Source organism: Falco cherrug, chromosome 5, assembly GCF_023634085.1.
Source record: "Falco cherrug isolate bFalChe1 chromosome 5, bFalChe1.pri, whole genome shotgun sequence".
Classification (NCBI taxonomy): Eukaryota; Metazoa; Chordata; class Aves; order Falconiformes; family Falconidae; genus Falco; species Falco cherrug.
The window spans coordinates 32,323,212-32,345,908 of NC_073701.1; the positions used below are offsets into that span (position 1 = coordinate 32,323,212).

Consider the following 22,697-nt stretch of genomic DNA (forward strand, 5'->3'; position numbering starts at 1 on the left):
AGGCATGGTTGTGGGAATGGAGTCATAGACATGAAATGTCTATATCTCACTGCTTTAATCACTTGCAGAAATACCTCCTGTCCATATTATGGGTTTAAACCATTTGAATCTGATTTGTAAAAGTATCTTAAACCAGTATTTTTTTCCACACTTATGGTGTGTTTTCACTGAAAAATATTTTCTTGTTGGATAGTTATTTTTTAAAGATGCCATAAAGCTATTTGTGCTCTATTTCTTGTTTTTCAAAATATCTTGGAATATTAGATCATTTACACATCTGTTTTCTGCAGGGAAGACTCTTCCAATTTTTTCTTAATTTCTCTCTATTAAAATTATAAGGAATGATCTAAATAAATAAGATTTCCAAGTGAGAATACTTCCTAAAATATGCAGACGAGTCTGCATTTTAAATCCAGGTGTTGTACTTCTCGAGCTCTGTACATCCCCAGAATATAAATGTTGATCACTGTGCCAAGTGTTTTTGCAAGTCAGCCACTGAGCGATGGCAGGAGAATGTGGAGAGCTTGTGTGATAAGCTGTTGTTGCTTTTTATGCCTTACCTCTGCTTTTTAATTCTTTTCTCCCTGTTGCTGTTTCAGATGTCCTGCTCTTTCTCTCTAGGGCGCTTCCTTGCAAGTTGTTTTCCTCTCTCGTGGCCTTCCACATATGCATATGGTTTTACTGCGGTTGTTACAACCCTGGGACCAGAGCCAGGGCTGGGATTATGGCTGCTCCTGCTCCTCTACCTCCAGCATTCAAACAGGCTGTTAGGGAGTTTGTTCTGGTGTTGCAGTTGTGCACAGAGGGTGATCCTCATTTAGGTTGCTGTCTCATGGCCACAGTGGACAAGACCTTTTGTCCCAGTTTTCCCAGTGTATACCACTGCTTCTTGTTTTGAACGTGCTCACTGAACCTGCATTGCCTCTCCCTTCCCGGGATGGGTGGTTTTAGGTCTGTGCTGCAGATAGAACTTTTAGACTAAACTATCTGCAGGGAGGAGATGAATGTGTGGAGGATATCCAAGGGAGTTCGGTGGAGCTAATGAGGTATCTGAGAGGCGTCCCCTCTCAGGTGCACTGCATGGTCTTGCAGTGCTCCAAGGCAATGGTGATTGTGGGGCTGTTTCATAGCTGAGGTAAGCGGCTTAAGGTAGCCATTCTGCTATGTATGGACCTCCAATGTTATACCTATTGGCAGAATTATAGATCAGTAGAGTTAGACACCATATATTTGCTGAGCTGGGAAACTATGTAAGTTCTCCCTGAATAAAACCACTAAATATGTACATCTTCCTTAACGTATTTTGTGAAGCCTGCTTGGCCCATAAGGGCAGAACCTCTTCCCTGTGCTTAAAAGGAGGGAACAGTAAAAGCTAATGGAAAAAATACATTTCTTACTCTGGCTCATTTTCAAATGTAATTGTTTCATATCATACAGTTGGAGATAAGATGAAATTTAATCATAAAGAGGTACAACTCCACTGCCTCCAGCAGGTCTCCACCTGTGTGTGTCCCAGAGGGACTGAGAAGCTGATGCTGTGAAGACTGTGGCCATAGCTGGCTGCTCATAGACCTTGGCAAGGGAGGAGAGCTTGCTCTCCGAGCTGGACTTACATGCATCTGTTACCCCAGGATGGTAATGCAATGTTTGCTCTTGTAAATAAGTTCTGGTTTTCAGAGTGACAGTGATTTTGATTAATAAACATGTACCCTCTATCTGCGCCTGAGGGTTTAGATGTCATAGCAGAAAGTGACTTTTGTGCCTGAATGAATGTGAATGTAAATTATTTTATGTCAGTAGCTTTACTTACGCCCTGCCCCACGAAGATTCACTGCTGTAAGGGCTTCTGCATAATGGGCTTTTGATGCCCAAGCAGTTCAATTGCCAGGAGTTGTATTTACAAAATAAATTCAATAAGCCCATCAATGGCACTTCAAGCATCTTGACACTGTCTGTTATTTTGGGAATTGATGGTGGGATTCCCCTTTCAGGAAAATCCTGTCAACCTATTGTCTATCTTGTATATCATTTTAAAGCCAGTCTTTAAGAATTCTGTCACTGAGATACCATTTTCTAATACATTTTTGTGCATTTGTAGTAGGTTCTAGGAGGCTTCTTTGGAACCCTCTTGAGCTCCTCCTTGGGCAGGCAGTTCTCTAGGATTTTCTGTAAGAATTGTCCCTAGGTGACATTGTAAGTGACTTGAGGATATTCAGAAGAGCTAATGAGGGCCAGTTCTGAGAGCATGAGTTATCTGTGACATTTAGTTACAGGTGTTGATTGTCTCTGAGCTCTGCATGCACGGGCTGCATCTTGAAGTGTCTCCATAATGATGTGGTGGTGGCAGCAAAGTCATCCATACTGGCTGAAATTACATTGAACTTCTTTCTTTTTATATGCTGTAGGTGTTCTCTGCCTGCCGGACAGCTTGAACCTTCACAAGGACCAGCAAAGGTCAAACAAGCCCGGGGAAGTGCAGATGTTCAGCCAGTCTGAGCTGAGGACCATTGAGCAGTCCTTACTTGCTACGCGCGTGGGGAGCATTGCTGAACTCAGTAAGTACAAGGCTGTTGATAATGTTTGGATTTCTTTCCTTGATGTAAAGCAAAGCCAATTGCATCGCCTGGTTGTGCAGAGGAGGGATGAGGGGGCATGTGTAATGCTGAAGGAGATGCTGGGGTAGATTTAACCCTGTTTATGCTACATGGCCAGTTTGGAAGTTTAAGCCGTAGGAGGAAAGAAGTCTTGTGCAGTCTCATAGCAATTCCTATGGCTTGTTTGCATTCCCCGCTTTCAAAGGTGAAGGATGCTTTATTTCATCTTCTCTATGTTGTGTTTGAGAGCACCTCACAGCTTGGCCAGACTTGCAAATCTCAAAACTGGGATGTCGGTTTTGAGGTGGGCAAGCAAAAAGCTAAAGGCTGCAATATGTGAGGGAAACAGTGTCATAAATGAAAGCAGAGCTAGTTCCACGTGTGTTAGAGAGAATCCTTCACCCTGCCTTTCCTTCTCCAGTTCCTGAAGAGGAAAGAACTGCAACTCAAACCTGCACCAAAGGAATTTGCACCTGAAAGATAAATTATTTGCTATTAATCAAAACAATTTTTGAGAAATGTGAGAAGCTATGATATCTGTCAAAATCTGAAAGCTTTGGTTTCAGCGCAGATAAATTGTAGGAGGAAAATGCCATGTGACTCCTCCTGTGACATGGAGATAAAGTTACCAGAAGTGCCTTTTTTAAAACTTTTTTTATTGAGAGAAGCCTTCCAATCACATGTTTACAATATAGTTAGAGATATGAATCTATGGGTGGGAAAATAGAAGCATTCAAATGGAAAAGTGGTTTGTTTTTTTTTTTCTTCCGAGGTCTGTCAGAAGTACTGTCAGGCATTTTTTTCCTGAGGTCTGTTAGGAAATTTTGGGGGAGAAATTGTAAAGACTCAAATCTATGAAGATACAGGCTACCCAGCTTACTGTTGTTCTTATTACTGAATTCTGGGTTACTGGCATCGTGAAGGACATGTATAGGGATCTCACTGTTAATTTTCTTGGTGCTTTCTGTAGCGATGGGAGTCTGCTGTGGCTCCATCATATCATCAGGGCTCAGTTTACGTGCTGTTCACAAGCCATGTGGATGCACCATGGATGTTTGTCTGCAAGCCACAGAATGAATTTCTGTTTTCAGCTTGCTAATTTTTCTTTGCTCTGGTGAAATGTCAACAAGCCAAGAGCACTTACGTGCCTTAGTGTGAAGTGTTGCTCTGTCTCTGGAATCAGGTGTTTGGTGTTATTCAAATTAAGTAATTTATGCTTATTTATTTCATGTGCATGAAACACACAACACTACTTGTCTGTGTGCCAGCTAAATTATACACGATACAGCTCTCTTTCTTGGAAGTACATATGATTGTATTTTAATAAATCAGTAATCTGTGGATATTTCCAGGGCTGCTTTTTTTTATTCTGGATTTTTTTGAACTCTGTACACAACCCGAAAAGCCAGCCTCCTTAATTACTACCACTACCCCCTTTTAAAATTTGATTTCCAGAAATCTGTCATCTGTAAGTAGTCCTACCTTAGATTCAAATGCTTCATTGACAGGGTTTGCCTCCTGCATGTCTGTTCACTGCAAACACAGTCAAAACACTCTTCAGGGTGGCCGACTTCAAGAGAAGAGCATATCAGTGGGAGTTAGATGCAGCTGTCAGAGAGGTTGGCACCTCCAGCACGCTGGTAGCCCTCCAGAAAGCCCTCTGGACAATCGTCGAGGGTGCTTCCCCAGCCACTGCAAGCAGATGCATGTTGGGGAAGCAGTGAGAGGAGTGGCAATTGGCAAAACTTGCAAGGCTCGATGCTCAGCTGGGTAGAAATCTTTGCTGTGGAGCAGTGCTGGTGCAGAGTTCAAAACTGCACTTGTGAAATGGGGAGGGAGGTGCAGCATGTCAGTGGGCAAAAACCTGTGAACTGGGGGGAAAATCATGAAAGGGAAGGAAAGTGGAGGGGTAAGCAGGTACCGGGGTGTGTGTGTGTGTGTGTGTGTGTGTGTGTGTGTTCTTTTTGTTCAGTGCTTATTATCTGTCTCTGGCATCAGCAGAGGCTGTGACCAGAGGTTACAGCAAAGCCTCTGCCGTGCAGGGAGGCTGGGGAACTGCGCTGTGGGGGCAGAGACGGTGAGCAGCGGAAAGAAGCCAGGGGGGAACACCTGGGGATCAGAGCGTATTGGCAGGGAGGGAGTAGGCGAAGGAGGGTTTATCGTTACCCCGGTGGTGCGAGGGGGCTGGAGAGCTTCAGAAGTGGCATAGTGGAGAGGAAAGAGGATATGGCAAGCTCTGGCATGGAGAAAGTGGGATAGAAGGAGAGGGTTAGGTACGCAAAAGCCCCAGCTCTTGTGGGGGTGAATAAAGGTGATGAGGGAGACTCTCAGGATAGGAAGGAATTGAGAGGATAGCACTTGCGAAGAGGAGAAGATTGCAACCAGGAGTGAGTGGCAAGGGCAGAAGCTTGGCCTGCTGAACCAGCAGAGCGGGCAGTCCCCTGGCGAGCGCCTGCAATGTCCCACCAGCTGGCAATATCCGAGGAGCAAGGACTTCATTTCTGTTCGCTTCAAAAGAGCACAGAAAACAAGGGCAAAGAGTGATCTTGCAATAAAGGAATTCAATTTTATCTCAAAAAAAAAAAGGGGGGGGGGGAAGCAGTTCTAATTGAATGAGATTTCCTATAGTTTCTTGTCATTAATAATTAAAATATTGTAAGTACACCGAATAGCTAGAATTAACAATGTCCACATGCGGAGGAAAGGCTTCCCCTGCTCTTGGTGCTGCCCAGCCCGCAGCAGTGTGGTCAGCTGCTGAGCTGCTGGAGGCTCTGACACCGGGTAATCAGATCTGTCCCCTGGAAGATGACAGCTGGCAAACAGGGCCCGATTACTGCCCAGCACCTGTATTCCAGCTCAGATCTTCTTAGCTTTTTCACAGTCTGTTCCAGGTGGAAAATAGATTCACAAGGTGTAAAGCCTTGCGTCTTGTGGTACTTTCACCTTGCCCTACACGTGATGGCCCTTTTTTGTCTGCCCCCTTCATTTTTTCACGTATGCTTTTGGTGTACTAGAAAAGACCATTTAGATGAGCTGCATTTCCCCGGGGGGGTCACAGAGGCCAGAGGAATTTGGGGAAAGGTGCGATGGTGGATGTGACCATGGAGGGAGAGCAGCACCCTCTGGGAACGCTGCAGAGGAGGAGGTCAACCCAGGCTGCCTTTAAGGGGCTCCTCATGGCTGGGCAGTGCAAGCAGACTTGCAGATACTGTTCCAGCCCCCCCCAAACCCCGCTGGCCTGGCACCTCTGCTCTCATCCTGCAGGTGCTGGCGATGCCGGATGGCCCTGCCCCGGCTAGCGACAGCAGGGCAACTGGCGCCGCTGGCCCTGGGGTGCTATCCCGAGAATAGGAAGAAGAGGCAATGTTGCTGACTTTGGGAAAAATCAAAGGAAGGGTTCGTCTCCAGGACTTAGGAGGAGAATGTAAATAAGAGGCCTAATTCTGCAATGCAATTACAGTGGTAATGCATGATTCCAAGGAGAAGGCTTGAAAAATTAATGTGAAACCTTATTCATTAAACTATAATGAACATGGCATAAAGTTAAGGAGCAACAATAAATCTGGCCTATGTTATATTGGCATTTAGAATTCAGGATTTGTAATTGCCTACTACAGTGTGTTTTAAAATAATGTAATTTCATTTGAAATGCTTATTATATAGAGAACATTGAGAAGAACTGAAGCACAGCAAAAATAATAGGATTTTAAACAGTATTTCACTGTTTAACCTTAGAGAAAATATTTCACGAGGGGTTTTTTTCCATCCCCCCCCCCCCAATTTTTCCTAAAGTTTCCTGTATTTTCAGACCAGACCTAAAGGAGAAGGAGAGTAGATCTGTTTGGGTTTTTTTCAGAATTTTTTGGGGTTTACTCTAGATTTCTAGTTCTTCTCTCTTATTTCCTCCCCTGTCAGATGGGGAAAAATAAGTAGACTGAATAGAAAAATAGAAGAATATTAGGGAGAGCTTTGGCTGTTGAGAGATCCCATGAAAATGCATTTTGACCTTTGAATATTTTTCCTAACTTTTTAGTATGCATGTTTGCAATCCACAAACATATGTTATATTTAACCATATAACACTCCAACACACCTATTCATCACCCATCAGAAAATACCGCTGCCAGCTTGGAGACCAGATGCAGAAGGGTGAGGCTCACAGCTGGAGATTGCTGGTGTTTGGCTGGATGAAGGAGGATCCTCTTTCTTTTGCATGTGCATGTAGGTGGTGACACGGAAGAGCAGAGCCTTAGGATGCACTGAGCACCAGTCATGGCACCAAGAAATATTCACCCTAAGGCAGTGAAGGAGGAAGACCGTAAGGCATTAGCGTATGGCCGAGCCGAGGCAACCACCCTATGCTGAGACTTATGCATAGGGCTGAGAAGAGTTGTCTCTTGGGCCACGCAGAGGGATAAACTGTGGTGTAGGATGTCATCCAAACGTGTCTTCACACATGTCTTCGGGTTAGAGCAGAAAACTGTTTGGGGCTTCCTTTCTGTCTAGAGATGGCCAGTCTGCTATGGCTTTCCAGGGTGAGAAGTTTGCCACCCAGTCTTGTGCAAACCACAGTGACCAGTGGTGGTTAACCACAACAAGTGAACATTTTTGTTTTAAACTAGGGTAATCTGAAGATGCAGATGTACTTGAACATTGCTGGTCTCTGAGCTTTTTAGCCTTTGAACAGTGTTTAACTTAGAGCAGCTCCCAGATGTGATGTTCAGGCCAGTATTTACTCCACATCACCACTCACGTCTCAGCAAGATTTTCCTTTTTGCCACTGGAAAAACACCACCCTTCCCCATCCTCCTCTCTTTGCCTCTGCAGTGCTGAATATATGTATTTTTCCAAAATAATAGCCTCTCAGTAGATCCTGGCACGCTTTTAGGGATGAAAGGAAGGGTTATTGCTCAAGTATAAGTAGGAATGTGATTGCACATACCAATACTGGTTTTCATTTCTCCTCACAGCCCCAGCCGAGGAGATGATGAAAACTGACATTCCCTCCCTTACTGTTTCATCTAGGCTCAATCCTCTGCAACCAACAGGAAGGAGCACTGCAGGAGCCATACAAATTGATTCATGTCCTGTAAAGAAGAGGTTAAACCTAGGCTTAGAAGCAAATGCCAGGGTAAAGATGCTTGCTGGAAAAGTGGCATCTGAAGGAGTGTTGTTGTAAGTGCTCAGCTTATTTATTGTCAGAACAAAAGCCCTGTTTGTCAGGTGTTTTTTCAGACTAAGCAGCACCGTAGAGAAGGGCCAAAGCTTATTCCCAGTTTGGTTCATGCAGCGTAGTGCTGAACTAAGCAGAGGTACTAGCTGAAACCTGCAGTTCAGATGGCAGTGCTCCCTTCAGTGTAGGGTTTGGCCTTAGGCTGGCAGCCTGTGGACACTCTCAAGATGTGGTGGTACTTCTAGTTTTTGCAGACCCTCCACCGGATTATTGCATAGGATCCTTGCTCTCCCATTGCTTTCTGGGCCTCTTGTTTGCAGTTCTTCCTCGTTGCGATCCGCACGTTGTCTGCTCCGTGTGAAAATGCTAAAAAGAGAAGTTGAGGTGCCCCTTGGCCCCCCAGCAGAGAAAACAAGACAGATTAATGCAGTGTTTAAATGCTAGGTAGCTTCTTGCCTCTATTAAGTGCTAGTTGGTTGCAGGCTCCCCTAGCCGCCCTTGCAGCCCCTGCCAGGTGATGGATGTGAACCTCCATTTTCTGTCTGTCTGTGCACAAGAAGGGTTGTGGGTTACTTAATAGCCCCAAACGACCCCCTCCTTTTCTTCCCTTACCCCTGAAGTGCCCCCTATCATAAACCACAAAGCAGTACATTTATTTATCAGTGGAAATGATGAAGCAGGAGGGAGGATAATTTGAAAATACCAGTCTACACCCTGCTAAGGCTTTACCTTACCTTTCACTGCCCTGCTTACCAGGGGAGTGGATTTCTATCTTGGGTTACAGGGGCTGAACAGAGACAGCTATCACTTGCCTGGGTCCCCATCCACTGTCAGTGCTCCTTTGGGGGCCCCCTGCCCCCCCTGTGGATGAGACTCAGACCTCTTTGTCTGCCTGGGGGCTGAGCTGAGGTCTGTCCCCACATAGGTGGTTTTGTTCCACAGGGCTTCTACCTTGTGCATTTAAGCCTGCTCAGGTTTGATGGTTAGGGGCAAAAGGCATCGCCTTGGTGGGTGGGGGGATGCTGGTGCTCCAGCCCTCTGCCTCCCTTCCCTGATACACCAGTGCATTGGCCCAGGTCTCTCCCATGTACATCACCCTTGAGGTGCAGACACTTGTTCACCCCCTGAACTCCTGTGCATCACAGCATGCTTAGGGTTAAAACAGTATTTTCCTTTCCTTACGTTTGCAGTCCTCCCTGTCCCTGCCGTGCAGATCACAGGCCATCAGTAAGGCGAGGGCAAGTGTTCTTTAGCTGGTCTGCTCAGCCATAAGGGCCCCTTAAATTCAGAGTTTGAGGACATGGGTCTGCATCAAGCCAAATAAAATCCAGGAACGGTGGTCCATAAGGCAGTGGCAGTCTGCAGAGGGAAGGCTCTGCATTAGGTCAACTGACAAGTAGCTCATCTGAGTCAAAGCTTGTTGTGTTTGTAGTTGACGTGTTTTAAGGGGAATCAAACAAAAACATCATGATTGCCACATTGGATTGGAGATTTTAAAGATAATAGTGTTGTTATAATAGGTGTGTGAACTTGAGAAGGTTTAATTATTATTGTGGCTTTTTTATGGGATATATCCAATCCCTAATTTCTCAGCCTTCAAAGGTGTTGCAAACACTAAATCACATGCAAACACTTACTCTCTAATGTAAATAGAAGCTTCTTGTGATGGTGGGATAAGTGGAGGTAAAAGGTTAAGTGATGTGTGGGAGGCCACAGCAAAGCCACTTTCAGGAAATGGGCTGCTCGTATCCCAGTCCTGTCTTTTGGTGCTGAATTCAGAGTTGGGGACTACAGCTCCTTCGTTTACTCTTCTCTGGCATAGATGAATGGCGGTTAGGAGAGGAAAAGCTTTCCTGGGATAGCAAATTCACGTAGGGGCACAATGTGGACAAGTAGAGATGGCAGAGCTGGGGAGGTTTCTGCAAGGTGAGTTCGATGGTGAATTGGTTGCGCATGGGATGCTCCACTGACTGTGGGTTATGGCACCCTAAGCAGACCTGCAGCCCGAGGCATCTGGCTCTTGAATCTGGAATATACTGTGTGCCAAGAATAGCATAGCTTTGTGTTTGAAAATATGTTGTGCTAAGAGCATGTGCGCAGTGAAATACATACTAAATACTTCCTAGTGTGCACCTACCCTAGCTTTCTGCACACTCCTTGCCTGGTAAAGATGGGTTGTCTTGAGTCAACGATAGAATGACCTCCACTAAATCATTTGAGGAAAGGTTTCCCTCGAGCAGTTTTTGCTCAGCTGATTTTTGAAACATAGAGATTGGTGCAACACCGGAGACAGAGCAAACATGGAGGAACAGTGCAGCTGAAATCAAGAGTGTAGGGATGGCTCAGGCAGCTGACTGAGCAGATGGCTGGAGTCGGTCTGCTGTGGTGCAGAAGACACAGTTCAGCTATCCGTATTCACCTGTATTCATGTACTTACAGGCATATGCTGGGGCGAGCTGTAGCAAGGCATCACTTTGGTGCAGAAACCAGAGGCGACAGGGAGGTAGAAATGGAGAGAGACATAGCTACAGTTTGGGAGAGGTACAGGGTGGCCATGGCTAGCAGATAGCAAGCCTTATTCAATAGGCCATGGTTTATTATCAGGGTTGTAATTCATGTTTTCGATATAGTCTCCCCAGAGGTGGTCATGAGCAAACATGTTGATGCAGGACTTTTTCAATGAGGTGTGAAATGAATCCAGGTCAAGAAAGTGAGTTTTGCACCTGAGTCACTGCTTATAGGGGGCTAACTTTGGAAACTACTGGCCATGACATGAAGTTGGAATCTGGAGTGCTGCTGCTGTTGCGACGGAGGGAAGACACAGTCACTCAATATGAGTGATCAGCAGACTTTGTTTATTGTCTCTTACAGTCACCTTTTATGCCTTCTTATAATTAGCTCATACATATTACAAAAGTTAAGCTCATTATTGGTTAGTTGCCTAAATACCAAGCCCGCCCCTAGTTTCTCTTCTGTAGTTATCTGTTCCCACCTGTAACATTCTTTTCTCACTGCGATCTTCCTGCTATTAGTAACAAGGACAGCCAAAGACTGTATTTTGCTTTACTTCAGATAAGCTGAGAGCGATGTGCATTTTTGTTCAGCCAGCTGGACTATGTCTATGTGACCCTTTTCAGCTAGCCAGTTATCCACATGCTGCTCCCTGAGGAATACTCCTCTTTTGCATGGTCTGGATAGGACCCAGGAAGACATTAAGAGCTCTGAAGGACAGACAGAACTCCAGTCTATGGCTCTGGCCCTGTCTTTGCATGAGAAAATGTTCACTCAGGTAGCACATCAAAGCAGTAACACTGCTGCTCTCAACACGCCCCACTGCAGGGCATGGTTCCTGAGAGCAGGCTACGCACATTGGAGTCATGGACAGCTGGAAGGATGGTCAGACCAGCATTACCAAACTGATGGGTGCTGCCTGCAGGATGCCATCGTGCTGGACACAGGGCCTGGCTGCTGCTTTGCACAGCATCCTAACAGGGCGTCACGCGGGAAGAGGGCTGAGGTGGAAACAGAGGTCCTCCTCTCTCCCCTGGGCTTTGAAGGAAAGGCACAGGCCAAAGAACTGTGTGGCTTGTTTTCAGTGTGCAAAAATGGTATCATGAAGTTGTTCTTGCGGTTTTAGGACATTCTTTTGGAACAAGAAAACTACGAAGTAGGTGTTGGTAGGGAGCGGCTGTGTAAGGATTGTCCAGCGTCATTCACCTTGGGGTTGTAGTTGTGCAGACACATACCCAGCTGGATGTTTTAGGCTGTGGAAGTTGATCCCTCTGAAAGCAGTGAGCCTGCTCCTAGGCAGGCATGATTGCAAGGTCAGGTCTGTCATGACAGACCATAAAATCCTGCAGGAAGCTCCTCACGAGTGGATATTGGGCATTTAGTATTTCCTATTTGTTCCTTCTCTTTTTGCTTTTCTTCTTTTTTCCACCCTCCTCTGTTACAAAATTGGAAACAGATGTGCTGTTTTTTAAGCATTGGGTTCTAAAATAGTAAAGTGATGATAATAGCCAAAAAAAAAAGAAAAAAAAAGGCTTCACTGTGGAGAGGGCTCGAGCATCCACTTGTGTGCTGTATGCTGTTGTTGTATGTTGTATACCATCCTCATACAGACTGGAGCAGCTTAACTTTCCCTGTCACATCTTTGACTTGAAGTCAGTGAAGCTGTTCCTTGCATTTTAGTATTGCCTTTAACCAGGCCCATGTCACAACATGCACATTACATAATATTTTCAATCTTGAAATCAAATGTATGTGGACCTTGCATTCATAAACTGTGCTGAACTGACAGCAGCAGTGATGGGCAAGTCCTGCTTTAGTTGTGGAAAGGATAAAATGCTGGTAGCTGCAGTGGCAGCTCTTCACGTGCTGGGGAGTGGTGATGTTTTGTGGGTCATTTGCTAGCTGGTGTGCGAAGCATGGCCACCCTCCTCTGGGCTGACAAGCTCCAGCGTGCAGCCACATTGCCAGATCTCTTCCCCATCCCGATCAAGGGCTGCAAGGCAGTGACAGCCTGGGGCTTGCTGCTGCCTTTGCTGACCTCTGGGAACCTGCCCTCCAGTTCTGGCTTCCCAGCTTCAGCAACAAAAATATCCTCAAATACCCCAAACCTCACTGGTTGGCGGTTTTTTTGTGTGTGTGTCTACCCTACACAATGTGATGTCTTCATCTCCCTGGCTCTGCCAGCAGAGCAGTTTGTGCGTTGTCTCATTTGGCTTACATTGCATAAATTGCAGAAGTGTTTATTTGGTTTAATTTAAAAACAAAATAAAACTGGCAAGGTCTTTCATCAGGCAGATCGGCTCCCAAATCTGTTCCTCAGATGGGTTGCAGGCAGTGGTATGGGGCAAGAAGGAGCGCAGGGGACAGCAAGGCAGGGATCCCTGCTGAGCCCCTTGTGTCCTGACACCACAGCCGTTGGGAGCTGTGTCCATGGAGGTACAAGATGACCTCAGCTGCTGGGATTTTTATTTTTTTTATGGGATTTTTGGAAATGATGCACTCAAGAATTTATTGGCCTTTCAGATGCGCTCAGCTGATATAGCTGAGACCTATTTTCAGTGCCAAAAAAGATGCAGGAGAGCCAGCAATGCTGCAAGCAGGTAACCTCACCCTGCAGAGCATTGCTGTGCGGAACATGGCTCTGAAGAGCAGACAGCAAGCACGGATGAAGGGGCCTTGTCTCTTTATGCTTGCCTGCAAATTCAAGGTTGCCCTCAGTGTTCAGCTACACCATGGCTTTTACAGCTGGCAGGGAGAGGCTGAGTATCCCAGAAGAGACTTGAGTTGGCTGACTGCTGGAGACCAGACCAGTGAGTCCCATCGTGGAACTGGTTTCACATCTATGGATTTTGGGGTGCCCTGGCCAGGATGAAAGAGAGTTTCAACTCCTCATGTATTCTTTGGAAGATAATAGAGAAGTGAAAGCATATTAGCAATGAAGAATAGAAGCAGCAAAATGTGGTAGGGATTGAAAACAACACACATGGATCTCAAAGCAGATGTTACAGTATGCTATATTTTACAGTGTGCGTAAGTACTACCATGCAGTGTGTGCGTGCGCTTGTCAGCTCTCTCATCCCTTCTGGATACTGTCCTGGTGCACAGATATGCTAAGACACATTCCTCTGTCCTGAAGAATTTGCACCGTAACTGGACGTGGCTGGAGGAGGAAAAGGGCAGCAGGGCATGCAGTGGATTGTCTGAGATTACACTGTGGAATTAAACAGAGGCAGCGATTCCCATCCTGCCACCAGTGCTCTGCCTGTTGGGTACCAAGATCATAGCTTTTTCTGCTTGCTTACTTACTGTCCTCTGTGAAGCTCGATGCTTTTTAGGTATTGATTATTTAAGCTTTGAGTTGTCTCTGATAGAGGAATTTTCTAATAATTGTTGATATAGACATTATTTGAAATATAACCACAGATAACATAGCAAAGGCAAAAGCAAGATCTAAGACAATCAGTTCTTAGTGTAATGTAATTAAATGAGGCTTAAACATAAAAAGCATTAATTCAGCTTTAATGGTATGAATTGGTTTGGGTTTCTTAAGAAGCATTTGAGGAAAGACAGAATAAAAGGGTGAACTCCTGGTCATATCGAAGTGGATGGGAGCTTTGCCATAGATTTCAGCAAGGCTCAAGTTCCTCTGGCCTTGCATCAGCAGCGATGCTGCGCTGCCCACCCTGCCTGCATCATTCTTCCTGCTGCTTTCTGTCCTTATGCACTGTGCAGCTTCCTCTAGTCTGTGTCACTGAAGTCGCATCATCCCAGCGCTAAGGGAGGAACGGGGATGAAGTAATGCTGCTGCCTGAATCTGGATCTAAATTGCATGCTGATTTTTATTCATTGTTCAGTACAGAAGTCAGAGGTGTCCTCTGGTGCTTGCTGTCTCAGTCCGCTGAAATAAGACTAGTCATGTGCTTAACTTTAACCACATGCTTTAGTGCTTTAGCGGCTTGGTCTGAAAAGGCTGAATTTAGTACAACTCCTTTTTCTCTGCTTTTGCTATTATTGTTAAAGCTGGACATTGCAGGCAGCACTTCTACGCAATTTTTTTGCCTTTTGGAGAAAAAGAGAGGAATTTAATTTTGCTACTTTTGCTAGGTTACTAGCAGTTACATTGGCCCATGCTTAGGCTTGGCAGTGCACGTCTGCTGTAACAGTGGGCTGAGTGAAGGGGGTCCCAAACTTCCCTGCTGCTTCTGCTTGCCAGCACATTATTTTGTGCAGGACTGGAGAGTCACCTCAGAGGCACATCTGTTTCTGCTGTGGACCTGATCCTGCGGGCTTTCCACATGCACAGTTTCCCTTGGAAATTATGAGCATGCAGCGCTGCAAGATTGGTCCTATCATGACAATTTCCTGGCAGAGGGAAAAGACAGAAACTATTTTTAAATGAAAGCTTTGAATCAGAGGAATATTGCAGAGTGCAGCAAAAAATTGTGTCAAAACCCTGAAATCATGGACTCGGCAGTTTTCTCATGCCAGTGGTTTTCTTCTCTTCATGGTTTTAAGGCTGTGTTTTTGGAGGACTGGGCTGAGCAGTTTTCAATGAGACATTTCTATTCTCCCTGGTACACATCATCACAGCAGCATCATCATTTTCTGTGTGAGTCAGGCTGAAGAGAGGTGATGTACTGTGATGTGTTCACAGGGGTGGGATTCTGCAAAAAAACCCTGTAGCTCTGCCTCGCACACAGTCAGAAAGGTTCTCCTTTAAATTTGCCCAGGAGGTCATTATTCAGCGCACACACACACCCCATCTGGTTTTATGTTCCTACCTTGGTTTACATTTCCAACTTTTCCTTCCAAGTTTCAGTGCTCGGTGGTCACTTGGGAAAAGCAAAGAAGAGAAAGTGTAAGACGACTTCTTAACACTGGAAAATTATGTCCTCTTTTCCCCCATCACTCGCTTTTGTATAGCTTAAGAGTGACCCAAAGGGCTCTTGCTCAGATTTTCATTTAAAACAAACCATCTGATTTGATCCGAGATCATTATTTCCCCCTAAAGCACACTCAGAGTGATTTGAACATGTGAAAACAGGCAGTTTATAACCACAATTGTTTCCCTGCCTTTGATAGAGTGGTCACTAGTCAACAAATGTAAAATTCACTGCCTCGGAGGGAGATGCTTTAGTTAATTAGTTACAATCAGTACTCTGCTGAGAGACTCACTGCTGCTTGCCTGTATGTTTGCCTGCTAATCTCACTTGCTGGCTTTGCTGATCCCAGCCTGCATATTGTGGCTGGTTTCCCATACCTGCCCTGCGAGGAAGTGCCCAGAACCACGTCGGCGCAGGGGCGATGATAACCATCTTTCTCTTGGGCCATTTTCTGTGCTCTGGAAACCTGAGGGGCTGGGTGAGCCTAGCGCATGGGTTTTGCTCTTCTGCTAACGTTTTACAAACCATAATTTCAGTTGCACATTTCTGATATTGTCTTTTAGCAATTTTTTTTCCTCCTTTTTCTTCACTCACATATCCCTTCGCGCATTCCCGCAGTGCTCTGTGCATTATCTGACTGCCTCCTCCCGTGCTGCAAGGATTTTCCAGCTACTTGCTAACCAGGAGCATGCAGCTTTTGGTGCCATTCTGCATCATCCCCACTGGTCATTTTATGGGGCTGTGGGGTTTTGGCAGCCTCCAGACGCTGCCTGTAGGTTAGCTGTGACCCCGTCCTTGGCATACTGGCTCTTCTGGTGGTGCTGAGATGGGCCAGCCTGACACTGCCTACACACCATATTTGCAGAAACACATCTCCTGCAGGCCTCCAGGGACTTGTCTGCAGCCTGGATATGTCACTCCACACCATGTAAACCACCAGGCAAAATCCAGCCTGGTGATGAGCAATGCACAGGATCCTGCCCTACCTGTTATCATTTGCATTGTGAGGTTAAATGGAAGGGAAGATCAACCCAGCATGTCTTTTGGTTTGAAGACTCAGGGGAGAGGCAGCTGAAAAGCCTGGCATTCACCCAGCTTTTGCTTTTTTCCAGGCGACCTGGTGTCTCGAGCAATGCACCACCTCCAGCCCCTCAATGCCAAGCAGCATGGGAACGGGACACCGATGCACCAGAAGCAGGGATCGCTGTACTGGGAGCCGGAGGCTCTGTACACCCTCTGCTACTTCATGCACTGTCCGCAGATGGAGTGGGAGAACCCCAATGTGGAACCATCAAAAGTCACGCTGCAGACTGAGAGGTAAGAGCCACTGCATGGTGCTTAATGTCATGGCAAAGATGTTTCATTAATAAATCAGCCTGGCTGGCTAATTGCTAATTACAGCTTGCGCGTGAGAGGCTGTGGAGCAGTCTGGTTTGGTTTAGGATCACCTCTTTGAAATCCATTTTTCTCACTGAAGCTCTGCGTGGCTGAGCCAGTATATATCAAAAGTGACACCCAGTGGCTACATACAGCAAATTGGTTCCAGATGTGCACTCAGGAGAGATTTCCTTTTCCTTTCGTTGTTGCTCAGCTATTCTGTGTTTTGGAAAAGAAAATGAGAACTTCTATTTCTGGCTTAGCAGGTTTGGGTTTAAATGTGTTTTTTCTCTGTGTTAATAGGGCTCAACAGCTGTGATTGGGGAAGTGGAAAATTAATAGAGTAGTGTGTAGAAAGAAGAGGTCATTAAAGATGCTGGGCTCCAGCTGTACCAAGTACCCAGGCTCAGGAGTGACCTTGGGGCTGCCCTGCTGGGGATGTGGCCAGCTCTGGCTGTGCTGCTGTCGTCCCTGCTCTGGAGATGGCCGGGGCAGGGGAGGCACACCTGAGGCCCCAGACTTGGGGTCTGCGGTAAGGTGAGAAGGAAATGCCGCTGAATCCAGTGCTGGGGTTACCAAATGCTGGCAGGCAGGCAGCATGCCCAGCGCAGGACAGCTCTGTCTGTGGGCACTGCAGAAGGCAACTGGGACAGCTTCCTGGCCAGGAAAATAAAGCCCAGGAAACCCTCCAGTAACACCAGCTGCCCCGTGTGTGGTGAGGCACACTGTGCTATTTCCCTGCTGCGCTTCTCACCAGCCATAAACCAGGCTCCCCCAGTATGGAGACAAGAGGAGCGGCTGGTGCTTGGAAGGTGCTGCATATTCAATTTTTAAGATGGGTATCATGGTGATGCAAATGCAGGCTGCTTTTTCAAGCTGGGCTCCACATTTACAACCCGATGTATATATCATGCTGTACGTGTAAGCCAAACTCTGATCTGCACATGTGCCCCGAGAGCTGAACGTACAGGGCTGAGTTATTGTTTCAGTATGAGATTTGCATCTCAAAAGCAGCATTTGAGAATCGCATTGTATATGTAATTATAAATGGTATGTAATGTGATATCTTAGTTGAAATACTTCTATATCAATTCACAGAAAAGCATACAAGATGAAACTCTGGCATTAATGATGTTAGTGGGAATTTTGCCATTTGACTTTGGGTGGCATTTTGTTTCTTTTCAAGTTTGGGTCGCTCCATGAGCATGTTTGTCGCTTTTTGCTCTATTGTTTCCAAAGTATGAAAAAAAAAAAGGGGGGGGGGGGGGAATTACAGGAATCCAGAATTTTCTCGTTTTCCTAATTTTTTTTAATTTAATGATTTGTCATCCAGCCTTGTTATTTCAGAAGGCATAACTCATGTCCAAGGGTGGTTAGTATGCACAAGAAATAACCAAAGTTCGAAAATACACTCACCTGATCCGTAGTCCCCATCTGTCAGTGTAATGCCACTGGAACCAGTGGGAATATAAAGGTAAATAATGCTGAGGCTTTGGTTTTGTAAGATCTCTGCAGAGTTCCCTGTGGAAAGTGAAAAGGTCAGGAATATTTGAAAAATCACTTTTAGCATTTGCTTTAATAGGTTTTCCTTTCTTTGAGATCACCTTAATACATGTCCTCTTCATTAGAGCACTTGAAATGCTGATTATTTAAAGCAATTGTTCTTCACTTTATTTTGAATACTCCGTCTGGCAAGATGTCTTCCTTTGGCAAGGCAATTTAACAACTGCGGTGTGCGGTTAGGGCCAGAGCAAGTACTCGGTGTTATTGCCAAGAGCTTGTGGTCACTTTTGGAAGGAGCAGATACTCCTCCTGTTGCTTAATCAAACATGCATTAGTACTTAGCGCTGGAGTGGGAGCGATGCAGGGTTAGGCGTGAGCCCGGATATTTCCATGGGGTTGTACTCTGGAGTTTCACCAGCTGGATATAACCATCCTGTGCGGCTCAGAAAGGAGACTGGTGAAGCTGACTTCTCTTGAGGGCTCTGAGGAGCATTCCTCCCTATTTCCCATCTTTTTTTCACATGGAAGCATGCTTTGTGGTCCATGACTTATTTCTGTGGTTTTGGTTTCCACGATCGGGTTTTGTGCATTGCAGGGGAGTGGGTTTGTTAAACATGACATTTTTATATGCAGAATATCTGCAAGCTTTGTGCCATATCTACGTACCATATTCCCTCTGTCCTTCTCCAGCTGCGGCAATTGCTTTTATGTTGGAAGAAGCCCATAAAGAAGCAAGGAGATCCAGGCATCTTTCCCCATCCTTGGCCTCTTTGTACCTCTGCTGGTGCAGAGAAGCCAGGACTGCATGGATCTGGCTGTAGGCACCTTTTCCATGGAAAAGGGGTTGTCCTTGGCTAACGTGAAGCCAACTTGGCTACTGTCTTGGCCGCCTCCTCCCTGACTGTGCATACACAGGGTGGAGAGGGTTGTGGGATGTGGCCAGAGAGCTCCCCCAGTGCTTGCAGTGCTTGGTGGCCCCTTGAGAGCTGCTTGCATCCTTCCCATCCATCTCCAGCCCACCTGGATTTCAGCTCTGAGCCAGGTTGAGTTAGGGAGCTGCAAAGGCTCTGCATGTCCTTCTGCAGAGGCTGGATGTGGGAGGGAAGCCGGTACAATGGCAGTCCTGCCTGGCTTAGCACTTGCCAGCACAGAAAGCAGTACCTCCCTCAGAGTCTTGGGGGACACGTAAAATGGGATGTTTACCTTTGAATAAATCCAGTGCTTTGTTTCTAGGGAGCATTTCTCTGTGTTTGCTCTTCATGGAGGTAAAGAAATGACAATGTGGTGTGTTTTTTATAGGGTTTGTCTTTACATAAAATAAAAGGGAAAGATGATTATACAGCAATGCTCCTGCTGGGTGGGGGGGTGGGAGCTGCTTTCATGGGGTGGGGAGGAGATGGAGAGTAGCCAGGATTGCTCAGAAAACCTGGAAAAGATTCCCTTCTTCCTAAATTCCAACAAACCCAACTGTGAGATGGATATGTGATCCCCTCCCACCCCAAATTCATATTCTTCTTTCAATCTGGTCACTTTGGAAGAAACTTTCTGATTTTTTGGCTATGTTGCTGGCACCAACACAAGCCAGTCCTGCTGAGGTGGGTTATGTGATGTCCCCAGGTACCATGTAGACAGCTGTTTTGGCAGGTGCAGAGGTACAGGAGGGGGTTTGGACCTGTTTGTGGGGCTGCAGACAGCTATTTTGGCAGGCATGGAGGTACAGGGAGTGTGTGGGATGGACCTGTTTGTGGGCTCCCCCTTCCCTATTGCACCCAGCTGGCATGTGATGGAGACATTTGTCTTATGCCAGGTATTACCTGGAGAAGCAGTGTTCCTCCAGTACCTGCACTTGTGGGTGGCTATGGATTATTTAGGTTTGTTCATTCTTTTGCTTTCCTGGGAATTTAAAAAAAAAAAAAAAAAAAAAAAAAAAGAAGGAATTGTAGATGAGGGTAATGTTGCCAAGATTTCTTGCTTGCTTTCTGCTTTTGGTTTAATAAAAGGATCTGTCCCGTGGTTGTGTTTTGCTTCTCAGTCTCTCTATAACACTTCCAAAATTATTGCAAGTAATTTCTCAAGCACCGGAAAGCACAGAATCAGTAGTTGCAGATTTGTGTGATGGTTTTTTCCTTAAGTGGTTCCTTACCCACTTTTATCCACAGCTGTATTGACAAAGTCCTCATTACTTCCTCACTCTCCATGTTCCCCATTAACAACTCATTGAGAAGCAGCAGCTCGGCAGCCCAGCCGGTCCAGAACCACCCATTAATTCTGCTCACAGGCAGCGAAGCTCCTTCTCCAGCACTTCCTCTGCCACTCCGCCTTGGAGGAGCATTAACTCCCTGTACCACCTGGCAGCCTTTAGCTTTTCCCCTCGAGTCTTAATTGAGTTGATGGATACGTGTCTGGTTTTAACCTTCTTTTCACTTTTCCTTCACTACTTTTCCCTGTATGTGGAGCAGTTCCTTAGGAAACTCCCATGGGCTATTGCTTGCTTCTTATTTTTCTGCCTGCCTTGCACATGCATGTGGACATACACACACACAAATATACCTGTCCCCTGCACATGCACACACGTGCCATTTGTAGCCTGTAGTCATTTGTGATTAATAGAAAGGGGTTGGGTTATCATCTGAATTTTGTTTCATGCTTTGGATAGTTATCAGTGTATGTGTCTAATTAATGTGATGCGGCCCCCTTATTGAGAGGAGTGTTCTGCTGCTATAAAATAACTTTAACTCTTTCAAAGCACCTCCGTAATGGGTACAGCCATGTCTGTAGCACAGATTGTATCCGTAGAACAACTTCAGTAAGAAGATAACTAGGGAAATGTGTCCTTGATTTAAATTACTATGTGGCACAAACTCCACGGGTATGACAGTCTCCAGCAAAGGCAGCAGAGAGTGGAGGGAGTGACAGGGAATGCTGAAGGAGAACAAGTGCTAGCACTGGGCATGTGGGAGTCCTGCTATGAAACCTGCATGAACCTTCCTTGCAAATTTCTATCTGAAGACGGGATTGCACACGCTTGATGTGCCTGTATGGCATAAGCCCATATAACCCTATATATTTTTATCCACTATTTACTTGAAAACTTCACGTGGTAAAACCATGGCCTTGCTGAACTCAAAGTTAACACCAGGGTTCATTTGACTGGGAACCACTGAAAAGAAATGCCAGATCCATCCTTACACAAATCCTCTAGATTTGCATCCTAGAAGTCAGACTTTCCACTTTAAAATAATCCCTTCAGAAACAGTATTGGCAGCGACATGAGATGGCACATGTTACAAGAAATGGTTCAGGCATATTCATAGCTTGGCTGTCTGACGGTACATCCTTGCTGGGCTGGGGCTGTATTCTACATCTAATTTATTAAGCTAGACTTAACACTGTCCATGGGGTGGCTGTAGGATTTTTTTCAAGAGAAAATTGCATGCAGCACTGTGAGAACAAGCACATTACCTGAGCCATTCCACACCGCACTCTCAGTGCTGGCATCTCTTCAGGGATTTATACCACAGCCAGTCGTGTCAAATCTGATGTCAAAACTGCCTGTGAAGTATTTCCCCATTGTGTTTGCTGGCAGAGTCATCACTTTGACTCTGTTGCACCATTAATGTTTTTAACACAGGAGAGGCAACAGGATGGCACATTCAAATGCTGGATGCGAGTTCAAAAACTGTAACTTGCAGATACCATTGTGCAGACTCTGGAGCACAAATGTCTTGGCACATGAAAGCATAAGGGTTAACAGTCCCTCTACCAAGGCAGGTCTCACTGAGGCTTGTGTGAAAGCAAGATTTGATCCTTCAGCCTGAACAAAATGCGGAATTGGATTTTTCAGAGGTTGGCTACGTGGGTCACCCTTAGCTGGGCTTCTGTTGTGGTGGAGGAGCTGCCTAGTTTGGGATAGCTGCATGGACTTGCATGGTGCATCAGTCAGAGCTGCTGGGTCCCTGGACAGGATCGCAACTGGCAGCTTTTTGAAGACATCAGGAAGTATTTGCTGTATCTGAAGACAAGTAGCTTATGGTGTAAATATAAAATATGAGGTTTGCAGCCCAGAAACCCATCTGAAATGTATGCTAAACATTGGAAAAAACATGCTTTTCTGTCCTCCAATAACACTTAAAAACTAGCGTTGTGTATATGGTTTCATCATACGTTCTAAAATGAAAACTGTCAGAACTGAGAATTTTCAATTCTTATATTGGGATTTTCTTTAAAAACCACCCATGAAAACATAAACAACAAACTAAATAAATGGATAGATCTTTTCATAATATTAGTTTCTGACTCTTACCTACAAGCAAAAACATCTCCCTACCTTTGTCTAGATAGGCTTTTTCTTGTAAAAGTGTAGCCTTATGCTTCTCAGAAGCACCGCTAACTCTTACTGGATTGCTTTTGCAATTTTAAACAGCAGTGACCTGCCTGTAGCACTTTGGCTGCCATTGCCACAAAGGTTTGCAGTCACCACTCCTTGGCTGGAGTAAGTGAAGAAACTCAATGCCTATCACAACAGCATCCTCTTCAGTAGCTAAAGGACCCGGCAAACAGAAGTCATCCAAAGCAATTCTAATAATTCAACCATAGATAAGGTGCTTAAGTTAAATGAAGGTCTGGTCTATACAGCTGTGTCCACTCAGAGCTGGT

At 45.6% G+C, this 22,697-nt stretch overlaps 1 protein-coding gene across 3 annotated transcripts in view; it reads left to right on the forward strand.

Annotated features, from left to right (window-relative positions):
* Nucleotides 1–22,697, forward strand: part of ABTB3 (ankyrin repeat and BTB domain containing 3) — a 187,641-nt gene that overhangs the window by 101,861 nt on the left and 63,083 nt on the right. For all 3 annotated transcript variants that reach the window (XM_055710670.1, XM_055710671.1, XM_055710672.1), the window contains exons 2-3: nucleotides 2,406–2,555; nucleotides 16,274–16,478. In XM_055710670.1, the coding sequence (XP_055566645.1) occupies nucleotides 2,406–2,555; nucleotides 16,274–16,478 (355 nt within the window). The remainder of the gene's footprint in view (nucleotides 1–2,405; nucleotides 2,556–16,273; nucleotides 16,479–22,697) is intronic.